The sequence below is a fragment of the Trypanosoma grayi genome (assembly GCF_000691245.1).
Source record: "Trypanosoma grayi strain ANR4 Tgr_379_V1, whole genome shotgun sequence".
Taxonomy (NCBI): Eukaryota; Euglenozoa; class Kinetoplastea; order Trypanosomatida; family Trypanosomatidae; genus Trypanosoma; species Trypanosoma grayi.
Genome location: NW_008825998.1, coordinates 1 through 15,903, shown reverse-complemented (window position 1 = coordinate 15,903; position 15,903 = coordinate 1). Strand labels below are relative to the sequence as shown.

The 15,903-nt window shown below is 51.2% G+C and overlaps 4 protein-coding genes across 4 annotated transcripts; all 4 read right to left on the bottom strand.

Annotated features, from left to right (window-relative positions):
• Positions 1–1,240, bottom strand: DQ04_03791030 (PE-PGRS family protein; the record flags this gene model as incomplete). Its single annotated transcript, XM_009313118.1, has 1 exon — positions 1–1,240. A coding segment is annotated over one exon (1,240 nt), but the record flags the coding sequence as incomplete, so codon positions are not given.
• A 1,578-nt stretch (positions 1,241–2,818) lies between these two features.
• On the bottom strand, positions 2,819–3,166 carry DQ04_03791020 (hypothetical protein; the record flags this gene model as incomplete). Its single annotated transcript, XM_009313117.1, has 1 exon — positions 2,819–3,166. One exon carries the CDS (start codon positions 3,164–3,166, stop codon positions 2,819–2,821), a length of 348 nt encoding a protein of 115 aa, XP_009311392.1.
• A 292-nt stretch (positions 3,167–3,458) lies between these two features.
• On the bottom strand, positions 3,459–8,255 carry DQ04_03791010 (hypothetical protein; the record flags this gene model as incomplete). The annotated part of the gene is made up of 1 exon (XM_009313116.1): positions 3,459–8,255. The coding sequence occupies one exon, from the start codon at positions 8,253–8,255 to the stop codon at positions 3,459–3,461; it is 4,797 nt and encodes a 1,598-aa protein (XP_009311391.1).
• A 1,229-nt stretch (positions 8,256–9,484) lies between these two features.
• DQ04_03791000 (hypothetical protein) lies at positions 9,485–15,811 on the bottom strand (the record flags this gene model as incomplete). The annotated part of the gene is made up of 1 exon (XM_009313115.1): positions 9,485–15,811. The coding sequence occupies one exon, from the start codon at positions 15,809–15,811 to the stop codon at positions 9,485–9,487; it is 6,327 nt and encodes a 2,108-aa protein (XP_009311390.1).
• Between the last annotated feature and the right edge of the window lie 92 nt (positions 15,812–15,903).

The following is a 15,903-nucleotide window of genomic DNA, read 5'->3' as shown; positions in this document are numbered from 1 at the left end:
GTTCGCGCAACAACGCGGAGTTTTCCACAGTCGCCTTGCTCGCTCGCAGCACCTCATCCGCCTCGTACTCCGCAGCCTTGCCGTCTGCATCTTTAAGTGACACTTTCTTCTCTGTCTCCTTTACGGTAATCTTGGAACCAGCCGCGTCACTGACCACCACCATCGTGCGTATTCCGTCAAAGGAAACGCTTTTCATTGGTTGGGCTCGCTGGGTTGTCTTCGTCACCACCTTCGCAACCTCAGGCTTTGCGTTGGTGTTACTGGAGGGAACATTAAAATTGGTTCCTGATGAATTTCGAGGAAGTTCAGTTTCCTTCTGGCTCGCCTGATCCGTTTTCTTTGGCTTGTCCTCGTCTGGGCGAGAGAGATCAATCATCGTGCTACTGGGGGCCCCATTTTTGTAAATGGAGCCCATACCGCTTTGAGACCCATACATGCTCGCCATACCTTGTTGAGGCCCGTACATGCTCCCCATTCCTGGAGGGGGTCCGAACATAGAAGGCGCATTGAGTAGACAGCCATACAAGCTGCCCATTGAACCGCACATGCTTCCCATCCCTGGTGGGGGTCCGTACATGCTTCCCATGCCCATTTGTGTGCCAAACATGCTTCCCGGCCCTGGTGGGGGTCCGTACATGCTTCCCATTCCTGGCGGGGGTCCGTACATGCTTCCCATCCCTGGTGGGGGTCCGTACATGCTTCCCATGCCCATTTGTGTGCCAAACATGCTTCCCGGCCCTGGTGGGGGNTACATGCTTCCCATCCCTGGTGGGGGTCCGTACATGCTTCCCATGCCCATTTGTGTGCCAAACATGCTTCCCGGCCCTGGTGGGGGCGCGTACATGCTTCCCGGTCCTGGTGGGGGCGCGTACATGCTCCCCGGTCCTGGTGGGGGCGCGTACATGCTTCCCGGTCCTGATGTGGGTCCGTACGCGCCGCCTTCACCCATTTGTGGGCCGTAAGCTGAATCCATTGGGCGTCTCATGCCAGCAGAGGAGCCGTACATACTGTCCATAGCCATTCTTGAACCGTAAGCTGAGTTCATGGGAGTTCCCACGCCTCCTGTGTTGCCGTAGGCGCTTATCGCTCCAGCACCCCCCATTTCTTGATTGTAAAATGATCCATTGTTCGCCTCTTGGCCTGCTTCGCCATAGGAGTTCTCTGTTGCGCTGGGCACTCCATTGTAGACTCTTTCATTTTCCTGATTTTGAAGATGGTCGTTGTTATTGTTCCACATCATTGGACCACCTTGGTTAGGGGGAGCCTCATGTATGACCGCGTCAGGCATTGCAGTAGAGAAGTTATTTGCGTTGTTTCCCATCGCCCCTGCTGCGCTGACGCGCCGTTGCTCGTCTTGCTCACCCATCATTTGTGGGATAGCACTGTTGTTAAGGGCGCTCGTTGCCGTGCGTGGTGCTCTGGTTGATATGAGATCATTGCTGGACCCATCGCGGATATTGCCTCGGCGATCGGCAATTGAGGCATTAGTGGCAGGCCTGGCTGAAGACCCAGATCGTGAAGCCACAGAAGAACTTGAGGGCCTATCCTTTTTTGAAGATGAGCCGGATGACTTTTCTTTTGATTTTGATTTGGAACTTGACTTCTCGGACGACTTTGACCCCGATGAAGACGAAGACTTCTTAAATAGCGCCATGGGCTCTGGCTTGGCGATTGTGGCTTTTCTAAGTGCAAGATAAAAAAACATGCGGGGGAACACGAGTGATTCACCTCTGTGAGGCTCTTCAAGAGAATTAACTTGCTATCAGCATAGTCCAACAAGCCCCATTTTTTCTTTCTGAGTGGTTGAGTCAGTCGTGCATTGTGGTGTATGAAGAAAGGAAAAATATGAATGATGAAAGGTGGTCAGCGTGGGGAACAAGCTCTTCAAGTGTGTCCATTTAACCTTTGCCATAGTGGTCAGATTTCTTTGTTCATTTCTTTTTTTTTTTTGAGACAACTATGTTATATGCTCTCTTTCGGGGCTCTAACATATTCAGTCATGCTCGCACATCCACTTTAAAGCCACATTGTATNAGACAACTATGTTATATGCTCTCTTTCGGGGCTCTAACATATTCAGTCATGCTCGCACATCCACTTTAAAGCCACATTGTATAGGATCGATATATTTAACATTTCCACCCACGGCGCCAAAAAATGTCGACGCAGCAGGTGCTTAAAGAATGCGATGGTTTCTCTCCACTCCAAAAAACAACAACAACAACACTTATACATGCAATTCGATTGTAAACGACCATGCAAATAACAGCAGTATCAATTGGCTCAATCCTATTTAGCGTGACACATATTTCACGGGGTTTTCTGCCCATCGCTAATAGAACGTATTGACCCATTTCGTAGAAACGTGTACAGAAAGAGACTCAGGGGGAAGAAGAAAGGGAAGGGGCGTCAGACGCTGAACAATGTAACTTATATTGTTGAAATCAATCATTGACTTTCATTCAAATTAAGACGCCAATGAGCGGGGGAAAAAAGGCAGGAAAAGCAACAATACCCTTATGGCGGGTCGTCCGATTCGCGCCCCCCCCCCTCCCCTGCGCCATGCATCAGCCAACACATGTGCGCGTGATTTACGCCAAAAACGCAGGGTTTCGACAGCACTCTCAGAGTGCTGCTCCTCGCAACACAACAGCTCGCTTGCCAGATTGCTATAGAGCGATTCAATGCGCACGACTGTGTGAGGACTTCCTCTCCTACCAATACGAGCAGCCTCGTTTTTTGGAAGTAAAATAAAAAAAATCACAACAACAACCTGTTTTCCTTCACTCGGGCTCATTTTAGTCTCGATGCCCCTACCTCAAGCGTGCAAAGAGGAACCAACGGTACTTGATCGCGCCGATTGACGAAGAGGAGAACATTGTATATAAAAAAACCTCTCGTCTGCTTCGCGCTTCTCCAATAGTTCACCTTGACGCTTCGAAATGGTGGCGAATACTGAATCAATTTCTTCCACACCTTGCACCGTCCTCTGCAACACACTCTGTAAATGGAAGGACCCCCTGGAAGTGACAGGCGCAGTGACGTTTGGCGTCTGCCTGGGCGAGTCGTAGAGGAGATTCATTGCCACCACGCTGATACTGCCTATTACGCGAACACACGATATGGAGAGCCACGGCACCACCCTCCCGGAATTCCGTGCACGCATTCTCAAGCCATTTTGCGCAAGACTATGAGTGAGGTTGGCCGACACAGACTGCCAACTAGGATGAGACCGTCGCTACCGTCCATGAGTCGCCCCACCACCAGCCTGAACTCTTCCGAAGAGATCAGTGTGTGGGGCGATCACATTTGACCACTGACCGATACCACCTCTGCGAAATGGAAAGCCCTTCCTCGCCCCGCGAAGGTGACAAAGTGCAGGATTTTCCATCTCCATTCGTTGCGAGGTATGAAAAGCGGCATCACGGCGCGTACCGTTAACGAAGCGTCTGATGCGTCTAGGATTGTTTGCGCGGCGCCCCACGCGGGGGTACCGTTTTTGCCTCTCCAACCTTTTTGTTATGTTGCGGTGATGACGGTGTAGGTAGCTCTAGGTCGCTCGCCAAGAAAATTGTTTTTCGGGTATCGGCAAGAATGGCGTCAAAGAATTCCAGCTGCTTTGTTTTGCTCTCTTTGTCCGGCTTCTCATCAGCATCTGGTGATGCAAGCCCCAAAAGTCTCTTCCATCTTGTTGTCTTTGTGGTGGCGGCACGTTCACGCCTACCCATTGAAGCCAAACTTCCTATTTGGGGCGTGGTGCAAGTGCATGTGCTCAGTTTCTTTTGTACCTGTAAGAAGTGGCTTGCGTCCTCCTCCTCCATAGCCTCCTCGTACAGGAATAAAGACTTTGCAAAACCCGGTCGCTCTCTCACAGCGAAGCGAAGCAGAGATTCCGCAGGGGTCATCGAAGCTCTGTATTGTAGTGGTGCAAGACACTGGTAAAGCTGCACATCGCCTCTAACGGAGAAACCATTAAACGAAGAGAACACCAGATCACGTGATTCCACACTTCTTGCGACGACACTCAGCATTGTGAAGGTGTTCATCCGACCCTCTGATTTTTCCAACTCGTTGGAAAAACTGCACATGGCATCCCTGGCTCGCTTGGAGAGTGTGTCCATCTCGCGCACGTATTGAACATCATGCCAAGCCACACCATCTGTAATGAGCGGCCCCATCAACGTGCTGTACTTGACAGCCAGTTTCGCTGGTGTGGGACTGCTTTGTGGAGAAAGCAGATCATAAACGACGTTGCCGCGAAGAAGAAACACAAGGGAAAAACTGATGTACGTGTCAGACTTTTTGCTTTCCAGCGCCAGACGAACAATATCTAGAAGTATCGGCAGTGTCATGGACTCCGTTTTGGAGAAGGGCTCTGCAGTGAGGAGGGTCGCATTATAACCCTTCACAAAATTTTTGACGAGATCTTTCAGTACACCTGAGACTCCGCGCATATCAAACAAGGAAGTAATATTGCGTCTCACCTTGTCTACAACAGCAAAGGTTGCCTCAGTGCCCTTAGCACGAATGCTTCGTTTAACCAGCTGCACCGTCTTGGTACTCGTGGCGGCATCGAGAATGACAGCGGCCATGGATTGAATGGGCTCCACTTTTAGAGCTTTATCGAGCGATTGTTTATCAAAGACAGCATGCACACGCCCAACAATCATATCCAGACGTTTTGAAACAGACGTTTGCGCACAAACCGTGCTATCTCTCGGAATGAGCAAATAAGATCCGGCATTATTATTTGTTATTTTCTTCTCACTTAACTGTTGTGTGGACGAACTCAACACGAGTTGATTTGGCAAAACATTGTATTCCCCACCCCCTGCATTATTCAGAGAGAAATGTCGCACCTTCGCTGCTGAACCAAGTAGTACCGACGGAAGCTCTGGCGCATGTTCCACCTTGGAGAGAATCAGTCTTCTAGGAGAAACTATGGTGTGTGTGCACATGGGTTGTTCTTCGCTGTTAACTTTTGGGGTGCTGCCAGCATTTTCTACCTGCGCAAAGTGCCTACCAATGCTATTGCTACCAGACACGGATACCCCACTATTGAACGGCTGGCGGAAGCACGATGGTGGAGCTGTAATATCGTACATCGCTTCACCATTCACTGCCATGGGGTGGGCGGAGAAGGGAGCATCGAGTATATGCATAACAGCGCTACGCAACCGTTCCGCCAAATTCCATGCCTCCACAATGCTCTGCGATGTCACCACTTTTGCATTAGAAAAGATACTCTTCTGTTCCTCTTTTGAGAGGGGTGCGCTTTTGTTTTCTCTTCGTGTGAGAAGCTCTCGCGTGTAGAGATTGCACTTCTCTGAGAGATACTTCTGCATCCGACGCATGGTCCACATTCCATGTGCATGGGGTGTGTACGAATGCTTGATGAGATCCAGTGTGTCGAGAAATGGTATCGCGGTGGGAGAGGTGGAGCTCACGTCTGCCACACAGAGTGTAAAGTGCCGATGCGAACTGAGATACAAGTTTTTACTGTGATCCAGCGACACATATTCCCCAATCCAAAGCGACTTGTACGCCGCTGGGCGCGTCACAATGGTGATTGTTAACGAAGACAACAATGCATCGTTAGGGGGTTCAGTGCCACCCAAGCGTTTGGATCCCGAGGAGCCAGACAATGACACTTGCTTCAGCAGAAATGAGAAAATAAGATCAGCACCCCTGACCCGTGCTTCCGTGGGCGCATTTACATTCCCGCACAAATCACGGAGAATCCGCGCAAACTGCGTCAGTGAAGACAAAAGAACATAATGCGCCCCGCGAACAACTGGCCCAGCTGGCGTCCATGCCACACGGAACGGCAGTGTGGCAAACTTGTCCTCACTTTCACTGCTGGAGACAAGGTAGTCCCTCACACAGTCCCGCGAGAGCACCTGCGTCACGGAGAGGTAGAGCTGCTGACCGGCTAACTGTGACGCCAAATGCGACGCCACAAATTTCCGCAGCGTGCTCCACACAGGAGATGCAAAGACATTATGACCGTGTGCTCTGCCCTCGCGCATCAGCAGAACAGCGGTGTTGTACCCATCTGTAAACATGCTGTAAGCACGTTTCAGCAGATTCGGAAAAAATACAGCCTGAGACGCCTCGCCACTGGCCTTATCAGCTTGTCCGTAAATGGACAGTTCATCAGGGATTATCTTGAGTGGTACGCCCTTTTCTCTTTTCACTACCAAGCAGTCTGCTTCAGTGCTACACCACACATCACGCTTCGCTTCCGGGTTATTTTCCAGCCAAATAAGGGAATACACACGGTCTTCGAGTGAATCCGCCTCACCAAGGCGTGTTCCCTTTACTAGTGCTACCTCACCAAAGAGCGGCTGGATGCCGCCTACTGGTGCTGCTAGCGGCCCTGCGAAAAGGTTGAGAGAAATTTTCTTAGGGACCCACTGGCTCGCCACCACCTTTTTCATCGTGTTGTTGCAATACTTCAACTTCTTCTTGGCGTGTTTCCGTCGTATTGAGTGTACTGGAGCAGCACCTCTATTATCATCACTACTTCCCCTCATGGAGGCATTCTCATCCAGCAGAATTCCAGGGAATTCGCTAATAGGAGCACGCAATGCAAGCGCAATGTTCTTTGCAAAGGCTTGCATTCGCTGAAAAACTTCTTGTCGTGCTGTGTTCGCCGAGGGTGGATCCATGGATCCCCGCTTCTCTTCCGTGGCATCCTCCTGGTCTGACATCAACTTCCAGCGTTTCATGCCAAGGTTAAGGAATGAGCGCACGCTCGCCGTGTCGTCGCCACTTGATGGATTCATCGCTCTTGTCCGCAGCACTTGTCGCACCTCCTTAATACGCCACACCTCATCCGCCGACACATCTAAGCCATTGATAGTCAATGGCATCACCAACGATGTTGCCAGACGCGGACTTCGTAGCGTTGTCCGGAAAAGGGAGGCAGTAATCGGTGGCTGTCGTTTCCGAACCACCATGTGAATTGTCTCTGGTGTGGCGATGACCCCAAGCATGGAGGAAACGGTTACATCATTGAATTCCTGCGATAATCGCCGCAGGTTGGCAGATATCAACATTACGCCGCAGCGGCGGTCATCTGTTGTCATATTCAAGACGGCCTCACTCACCGCCTCTTGCACGTTCTTCAATGTTGGTACCTCACGATACGTGGCATTCATAAGGTAAGGGCCATAGAGAGGTGATTCCTCGATATCGGCCTTTGCGTAAAATGGGGATTCCCCACTTTCGACCACTTTCGCTGAGAGTAAGTCTTTCATCTGATCGTGCTTAAGGACACTAATGGACATCTGCATGGAGAATATGGCAGACTCATCACTGTCAGAATTTAACTCTTTAAAAACAGCCGTAATGAACTCCTCCATCGGCGGCCACATATCGTGTGCATCGCCCTTAGCGAGTGTCTCGACAGAAGATTCCGGGTGCAAGAACAGCATGACGACGTTCCACCCGATTGTGAATGATTCCGCCACCTCGTTCAGTGTGACATTCTTGCCCATTTCTGCATTATCCATCGCCGCACGTGACGATTTCCGACCGTTTTCCTCCACTTGATTTATATTGTTATTTGTGTCGGGCAGACGCACAGAGGGCGCGCGCTTACAAATCTGCGGCTCTCTCTTAGTCTTGCTGGGAAAAGGCGTCATATAGCTGAGCGTTGGTGACACCAAACCTGACATGTCAAACATCGACCCGACTCTTGAAGGAAGCACCGAAACACGATACTCAAGAGTCAGTTTGGATGGCACCGCTTTGTGTGAGGGCCAGACATCGCTACCTATCATCTCCCTGTCTGGAGATGCGGCCCTATTTGACGCAAGGATCATTGATGACCGCTTCCTGGTGCCCCAGCAGTAGTCTCTTTTCATTGAACTGGAGACACGTTGCAGTGGTGGCACTGCCTCGTCATGAATCATAAAATTATTATTGGCAAACAGGTACTCAATATCCGAAAGACCATCCTTGTCATTTCCCACCACCTCTGGGAGCAGGAACGCCTCCATAGGTGATGGGAAATACGGTTGCCCCTCACCGTAGGCCACTGACACACCCCCATTCTCTACCAATAATGGAAGGAAACCTGTACAGCTCGACATCTTTTTACCAATGCCATTAGTGCTCTCGCAGCACAAGGACTCAAACACCATTGAAGTCGCAGCCCCGCTAGAGCCTCCGGTGCGGAACATATCCATAGTCCATGTACCGCTGGTGCCACCACGAATAGTGGAGCCAGTCGGCCGGTTCTGCGTCATGGATGCCGGTGGCGCAAGCTACCTATAGGAATCTATGTACTCCGCTGACGATTCCCTTCGTTAGCAACAATGCTTGCGTTTGTCCTAGCCTGTGCACGCCAAAAATAATAATAATACCAAGAAAAGCACGTAGTTTTGAGGAGTGGGAGTGGGTGAGACAGGTAGAACATTATTTCTTACGATCATCATCATCATCATCAGCAGCAGAAGCAACAGAGGTGTGTCTGCACACCACCCACTGTTTTGCCTCCATACCTCAATCATACCGTGCAAGGGAAGGAAATGCTTGCCCAAATATGGGGGTCACTCTGCATGGGGCGGTGGCAAGACACGGAAACAAACACACTCGAAAAATAGGCGTCTAATCAACACGATCAATAAACCACATGGAAATTAGGACAAGAAGTAAGGATGAGCACACTTGTAGCAGCTGTATACTACAGTACCTGCTGGATGAGCACAAACCTCTTTGTGTTGTTAGTTTAGGCACATGAGAATTGTTGATAACGGAGGAAATATGAGTGTAATAGAAGCATGGCAGACACACTTACAGATATATATATATATATCTACACATGCACGCACAGACACCAAAAACAAAGAACTACATATCCACCACTTTTCATTCATTCCTTTTCTAATGCAGAATTTCATTCACAGAACCCAGCACACACATCTCGACAAAGAAACAGACATATATATATGTGTGGACGAGTGCCTGCGCATGTGTCTCTCTATGAGAGAGTGGGAGCCAATGACAGTTGGTTTCAATGATAACGGAGAAAAGAAAGGGGCGTAATGAGTAAACGAAAAAGAACCACATGAAATTCTAATAGCATCAATTCCTTATTCTAACATCATAAGAAAAAATAACAGCGTTGTTTTTTCTTCGTCCCTATCCTCTTTGTTTTTTTTTCTTCTCTTTCTTACAGCCATTGGCTTGTTAGCCCCACGTTTCATTACAGATAAGCAAGTCGTCAGCAACAACAACAACGACTGTGGAGTGTTCTCACATCCCTCCGTTCATCCCCACCGCCCCGCCCGTCGCATCCTTTTTCACCAGACAGGGAAAGATGACGCCGGGAGCGCGCTTGTGGACGTAGTTGAGTAACGAAAAAAAAAAAGCAACAATATGAGGAAAAGGAAAACGGGAGAGCGGAACTAACCTGACACAGACGNACACACACACACAACACAAAGAAACACTTACGAAAACATCGTGCAGGCTTTTACATCAAGGCCCCCAAAGGCACAAAACTTTTTTCTCGCAATGGGAGCTGCAAGAGGGCCTCTGCCTGTCGGAGGAAGGATTCTGCTTGCGCAATTTTGGCTTTAAGGTACTCCTTCTGCTGTTCGTCTTCTGCGACACTAAGGTGTTTACGCAGCATTACAATCCCCTTCTTGAGGTCTACTATGTGCTGCTTCACACTCATCAGCCGCGAAGGGCGGTTGTGTACGTGGGCAAGCTCCATCTGCACGGAGAGGAGCTGACCCGCGTCTTCGTCCTCGTCACAGAGCCCGAGCATGGCGACGGTATGGCAAGCACCACCGAGTGCGACCTTGAACAACTCGGTCGGCTCGTCGGGGCTGTTCTGCATAATGCCTGCGTAGTGAGAGACGCCGTCGAAGACCGTTGTTGCCATCAATGAGGAGATGATCACGTCCCGCTCCGGTTTCTCTATGTGTTGCGTGAAGCTGAACGAGACGACCATGATGCCAGGGTCCTCTGAGCGCAGCGCCGGCTCGGCTCTGTCGACGGCGACGGCGAGGAGGCGGTCAAAACTCTCAGCGGAGCTCACATGGTGGTAAGAGGTACCCCGCAGCCGGTGACTAAAGAGTGACGACGCCTCCACTTCGAAGCGGTGAAACGCGAGATCCTCGTCGACGGCCAGCAGGTCCACCGTCACGTCGTCCTTGACCAGAGCAATGGACACAAGGAGGTCGCGCTTCACCGGTGCCAAATGTGACTCGAGCGACTTGTTGTTTACCACAAGGTACGCGATCCTGCTGAGGATGAGCGGTGTCACAGCGGAGTTGCGGCTGTCTGCAGCAAGAAGAGCGGCGTCGTGCCCCGAGACGAACTTTGCCACGAGGCCGTCAATCAGCTTTGAGAACAGGACATTGCTGCCGGGTTCCCGCACCACCACCTCGTCCACGTCATAGCGGCAGGCAAACTCACCGATGCGGGCGAGCACAGAATTTCCCTGCACTGCGATGGTGCCGTCACCAAGCGTGCGCTGCTCGAAGCACACTAGTGAGCGCACATTCTCACCGTCATTGGCCCCAGTGAGCGTTACGAGCGGAAGTTTACGCCCCACACGGTTCTCCTGTACAGGCTTCTGTTCCACATCGTTGAGGTAGGCCCGTGGTTCATTGTGCTCAAAGTCAACCAACAGAGCCTCTGCGTCAGATGCCATTTCCTCCAGCCGCTTTAGAATTTTCTCCGTCGACTCACGATCCTCGCCGTTTTGCAGCTTCTCGCGTAAGCTGGGCGCCAGGTCATTGCGGATGCCACTAATGAACTTGATAATGCTGCCGCGGTGGGTCGGTCGGTTCATCATCTCCCCTAAGCGTTTTTGCACTTCTAGCATCTCATTCGCGCGTGTCTCGTCGGCACTGAAACCCAGCAGTGCCACTGTGTAACACGGGCCACCAAGTGCATAGTGAAACAAAGCCCGTGGAACTAAAGGGCTGCGGTCAAGCACTGCTGCGTACTGACCGACGTTCTCCCCAACCATACTGGTAACGAGGGATGACACCAACACATCCCCTTCCGACTCCATCCGCTGTTTAAGCAGAAGCGAAACAAACACGATGCCATACTCTCGCCCATTCTTTGCGGCACGGGTAAGAGCTGTCGTTAAGATGGAATCGAAACCGACGGCACTGTCTACGGGAAGCCGCTTCACATTGTGCACACATGGACCATAAATGGGAGAAATAGCGATGACCAACTTTTGCTGTATGCTACCTTCCTTGAGCAAATCCAACGCCATTTCACCCCTCAGTTGGACAATTGAGACGCTAAGTGCTCCCTTGTGGTGCGATTTGCGGCGCGTTGCGTTACCAGTTATTTCCGTGAGTGCATCATGCACCACACTTTTCAACACTAATGCTGACACAGCTGAGGAACGGCTATCGGCAGCGAGAAGAGCAGCATTGCAGCCATGCAGAAACGCATCACGTAACTCATTCAGCACCTTTGAGTGCATAGACTCACACCCATCTGGCCGCTCTACCACTTCGTCTACTTCGTACTCCTCGAAGTCATCGTCCGTCATGACAATGACCATGGTGCCGTCGTGAGTGACGTTGGCAGTTTCGTTGCATCGCGGGTCAACCACAACGAGCGTCCGCACCTTGGTAGAGGCATCCTGAATGTCTTGTGTGGTGCTCTTCTCTTTTGCTTGCAGACTATTCGGGCCCCTGCTGTTTTCAGTACTGAGCTGCATCTTCCGTGACTCCGCTTTCTGCGTTGAAGATGCCTCTTCGCTCGCGCCAACAGCGGACATTGATGAATCAGCAGAGTCGCAAATCACTGGACTGCTGCCACTGCCAGTAGCAATTTCATAATCGCTACTACTAGTTCGCAGCATCTTGCTGGACACCTTCGACTTCGGGCCTGTTTGTGTCTTTGGCATTGAATCCAAATCATGAAATACAAGCTTATGCTGCGGCACCTCCGCGCGTCCAATATACCGCGTGCTCGCGGTGGGCCCCACAGGCGCAGATTCAGAGAGGCAGCGGGGAACGCTGGAGTCCGACGTTTTCTTTTCACTCACTGGTGGACGCTTTGAAGTATCCGATTGCATTCTTGTTTGCGCACCGAAGCTCGTGCTACCCAACGAACCGCTACAACTAGAAGGACGTTGTTCCTCAGCTGTGGGGCGCTTCACCGGGAGCGGAGGCCACTTGGGCCTGTTCACCTCTTTATGGGACACCGTGGCGGGGGGGCGATCGGGCGGGGATGATGCCTTTGGTTCCCTCTCGGGGAGAGGCAGAGGCGGCGGCAGCGGGGGCGTAGATGCGTGACGGCGGCCCTTGCGCCGCTCAACCGGAACTAGCGGCGTAGCTTCCACATTGCTGGTGTTGGGCACTAAGCTCTTGACATTATTGGAACCAGGCGTGTTGGGAACAACCACCGGCTTCTTACCGACAGTTTGGGGGTTACGAAGGGCCGGTAGTACAGGTGTTGCCTTCTCTTCGTGGGATGTACTTGGTGAAGGTCGTGCTGAAACAGCGGCCACCTTTGCAGGAGGTGCTGGTGGCTTTCGTTCATCAACACGAACCTGCGGCTGCGTCTGATGCTGCACCGGAGCTGTACTACTGGGTGCCATTTGTGAGTGCTGCCGGAGTTGGGGTTTACAAGTAGCAGACACCTGTGGAGTGGGCTCGTTATCAGCTTTTAGCTTTGCCTTGTTGCGCATCTCACGACGCTTCTGCAACTCCTCAAAGGTCTCTTTTGGAACGTAACTTTTAGGGTTACGTAATGCATTCTTCGCCAATGCGATTTGCTCACGCAAAACTTTGCTCCTCGCAATCTCACGTGGACTGTTACCTTTGCACTCGGCTAACTCCTTCTCCGCATGCTCCACGTACCGTTTCACACTCCCCACGGTACCAGGTTTGTTAACGATCGATGCGAGCCTACGTTGTGTGTTCATGAGCTGTACAATGCCCCCGTCCTCCCCACACAAGGCTAAAACTGCCACCGTAAAACACGAACCACCTAACGCCGCACTAAACAAATGTGATGACTTGCGATCACCCTTGCTTAGCACTACATTAAGATGATTAACTGAGCAATCACCACTCGTTACTAGCATTGATGAGAGAACCACATCACCATCCTTAACCTGCTTAAGAATAATGGAAACTGCAATAAAGCCAAGGCTCTGTGCCTGATGAAAGCGTGCCAGCTCCCAGGCGTGTGCCAGCAGCTTCGAGAAGTGCAGCAAGTCCTGTAGTTTTGTGTAACCAACATCATCAAGAGAGGCACCGAGTAACGGAGACATGCTGACTGTAGACCGCATCATTCTCCCCGACTCGGAGAGGAGGTCTTGTGTGAGTCCTTGACGAACAAGTGCAACAGAGAGAAATAACTCACTATTATCCCCCAAATCGCGAAACACCCCTTCCATGACTTCGCGGACGGCTCTCCAGCTCACCAGCAGCGCTGATTCACTTCCAGCGAGGAACAGAGCTACATTTAGACCTGAGAGGAACTTTCGCCGCAGCTCGATGAGATTCATGGAATACAAGCTTTTGTCTTCTTCATACTCCAAATATTCATCCACCTTAAAAAAGCGCGGCTGCTCATTGCATTGACGTATTTCCACCGTCGTATCACCTTCCAGGCTTATCTTCACCCGCTGCGTGCTTGAACTCGTTAGCGGCTTTTGAACAACCACCAACGAGCGCACGCGATTCGTGTTCTTCTCTAGCCGCCGGGTTTGTCCAGTTGAGGTCAGTTCAGTTTCATCCAAATTGCTTTCCTCGCCCAATGGCCGTTCGTCAAGGTACGGTGCCGCCACATTAACAGAGTGGTTTATGGTACTTGCTCGGAGCCGCTGATGCGAACGCCGAAGGGTCTTGACACCTGCGCCAACAGACTCTTCCACCACCACAGGAGCCCCATTCGGCTTACTTGGCCTTTTTGGTATTTGCTCCGTTTTTGCCTCGTCGGATTTGCGTCGCCTCACTTCCTCCTGCAACGCTCTTTCAGCACGACGCTTCTCTAGAAATGCCTGCACGCGAGCCCGTCGTTCTTCATTTTCCTTCTGCTGCGCCACTAATTTCTTGAGCCGACTGCTGTTGCGCCGCACGGGGGGCCTTGGTGGCTTGGGGGCGTACCTGTTGTCCATAACTACCATTCTTGCTGTGCGCAACTCTGCCTTGTTACCAGCTTGCCGACGAGCCTCAACGATACGTTGCTCTTGAGTAAGCAAATATTCTTCCTGTTCCTCTAGTTTCTTCGCTGATACCTCGCTCATTTCTACACCCATCTCCCTTTGGGTGTGTGGGAATGATGTGGTGGTGGCAGCAGCGACAGCAGCCTTGGGCGAACCAAAGGGATCTTTCCCTGAAATCACACTGGTTACTCGCGGGAAAAGTGGGACCAGATTTGCCATGTCAAACTCCTTCCCAGTTTTGAGACTTTCAGCAGACAGATACTCAAATTCACCCAACACCTGTTCCATCAGCAAGTTATCACGCGGAGTTGAACGTTGCTGCTTTTCTTTTTGTTGTTGTTGCTGTTCCTGTTGAGGCAATGGGTTGCGTGACGGAAGATGCGCGCTTGGTTTGCCTGCCGGCTTAGGACCCGGCTCTTCCTTACCCTTCGCTGAATTCCCGCTGTGTGCAAATTTCCCTTGGTACCCTGGCCACAAAAGAGAGAGGCGTAACGCGTTATCATCAAGAACGGGATACTCCATTTCCATGTTCTTTTTCTTCCCGCCCAATGGTGGCGATAACGCATTTTCCTGAGAGGAAGGCTTTTCTCCTGCGATACGGTCTGCTCCTGATTTGCCTCCTGAAACCTTTGAGGTCAGGAGGTTCAAACTCTTCTGTCGACTCGATACAACAGGCGGTTGGGAACTCCTGCGCGGAGCAGGGGCTCCCGTCAATAAAGCCTCCAACGCTGCTCCACTCACTTTACCGGTGCTGATGCTGGCTTTTCTGAATGCCTTACTCTTGCCACCATCACTTTTCCCAATCAGCTGGTTGAGAATGAAATCTACCTCCTGCATGTAACCTTGTGCCTCAGAAGCGAACGCCTCTCTCTTAGAGGCGGAGAGGAGATGAGGAGTCCCATCTGCGAGGGGTTTGCGCCGTTCCCTCAATCCGGACGCAGGCAACTTAGGCTTCCCTTTCGCAGGATCACCAAAACCGTCATCACTTCTTTTTCGTGGTGCTCGCCGCACCCCCGCTGTTGCGTGGCCGCGTGGGGAGTGCGGCTCATGTGCTGTTGTCACGTTATCCAACGGCTCCAGGTCGTAGTACAGCTCTTGTGAGCGCCGCGGTCCACTGAGTGGGACGTTAGGCGTTGGCATTCGAAATGAAGGTTGCGGGCCGAATCCCAGTTGAACACCGTGAATCAAAGCATCTAGACCATAATGAAAATCAGTTTGTTTTTCTTGCCCAAAGAGAAGCCCTGAGGAGAGCAAGTCAAAACCTCCATAGTGATGGCATTTCCACGGGGAATGCTGAGCCACCGAAGAAGCAGACCTTGTGTTGGGCCGTGTAGTGGCCGAATCCAACGTTGGATAGTCCTGTAAAGTAAGTTTGAAGTCGCCGAGAGCTGCATTCTTTATACTTGGCACAATGGCCTCCTCATTCTCCATGCCCTCACAGCAATAACCAGAGGTTGAATACTCACATTGGTAATTCCCAGGCAAGACGTCATTGTGTATGTCGTACTCCATGCTGTACGCGCTAAGTGTGACATCGCGACCACCATCCTCGTAGCGGGAGGGCTTCTTACGCAATTGTCCGTCGAAATCATTCAAACACGTCTCTACGGCACTAAGCGGTGTCGATACATCCAGGCTGTACATTAATATACAACACCAAATGAAATCCTATTCTGTTTGTTTGTCCTCTTCTCTTCCTCTCGCCTCTGGAAAATTATATATATATATATATATAT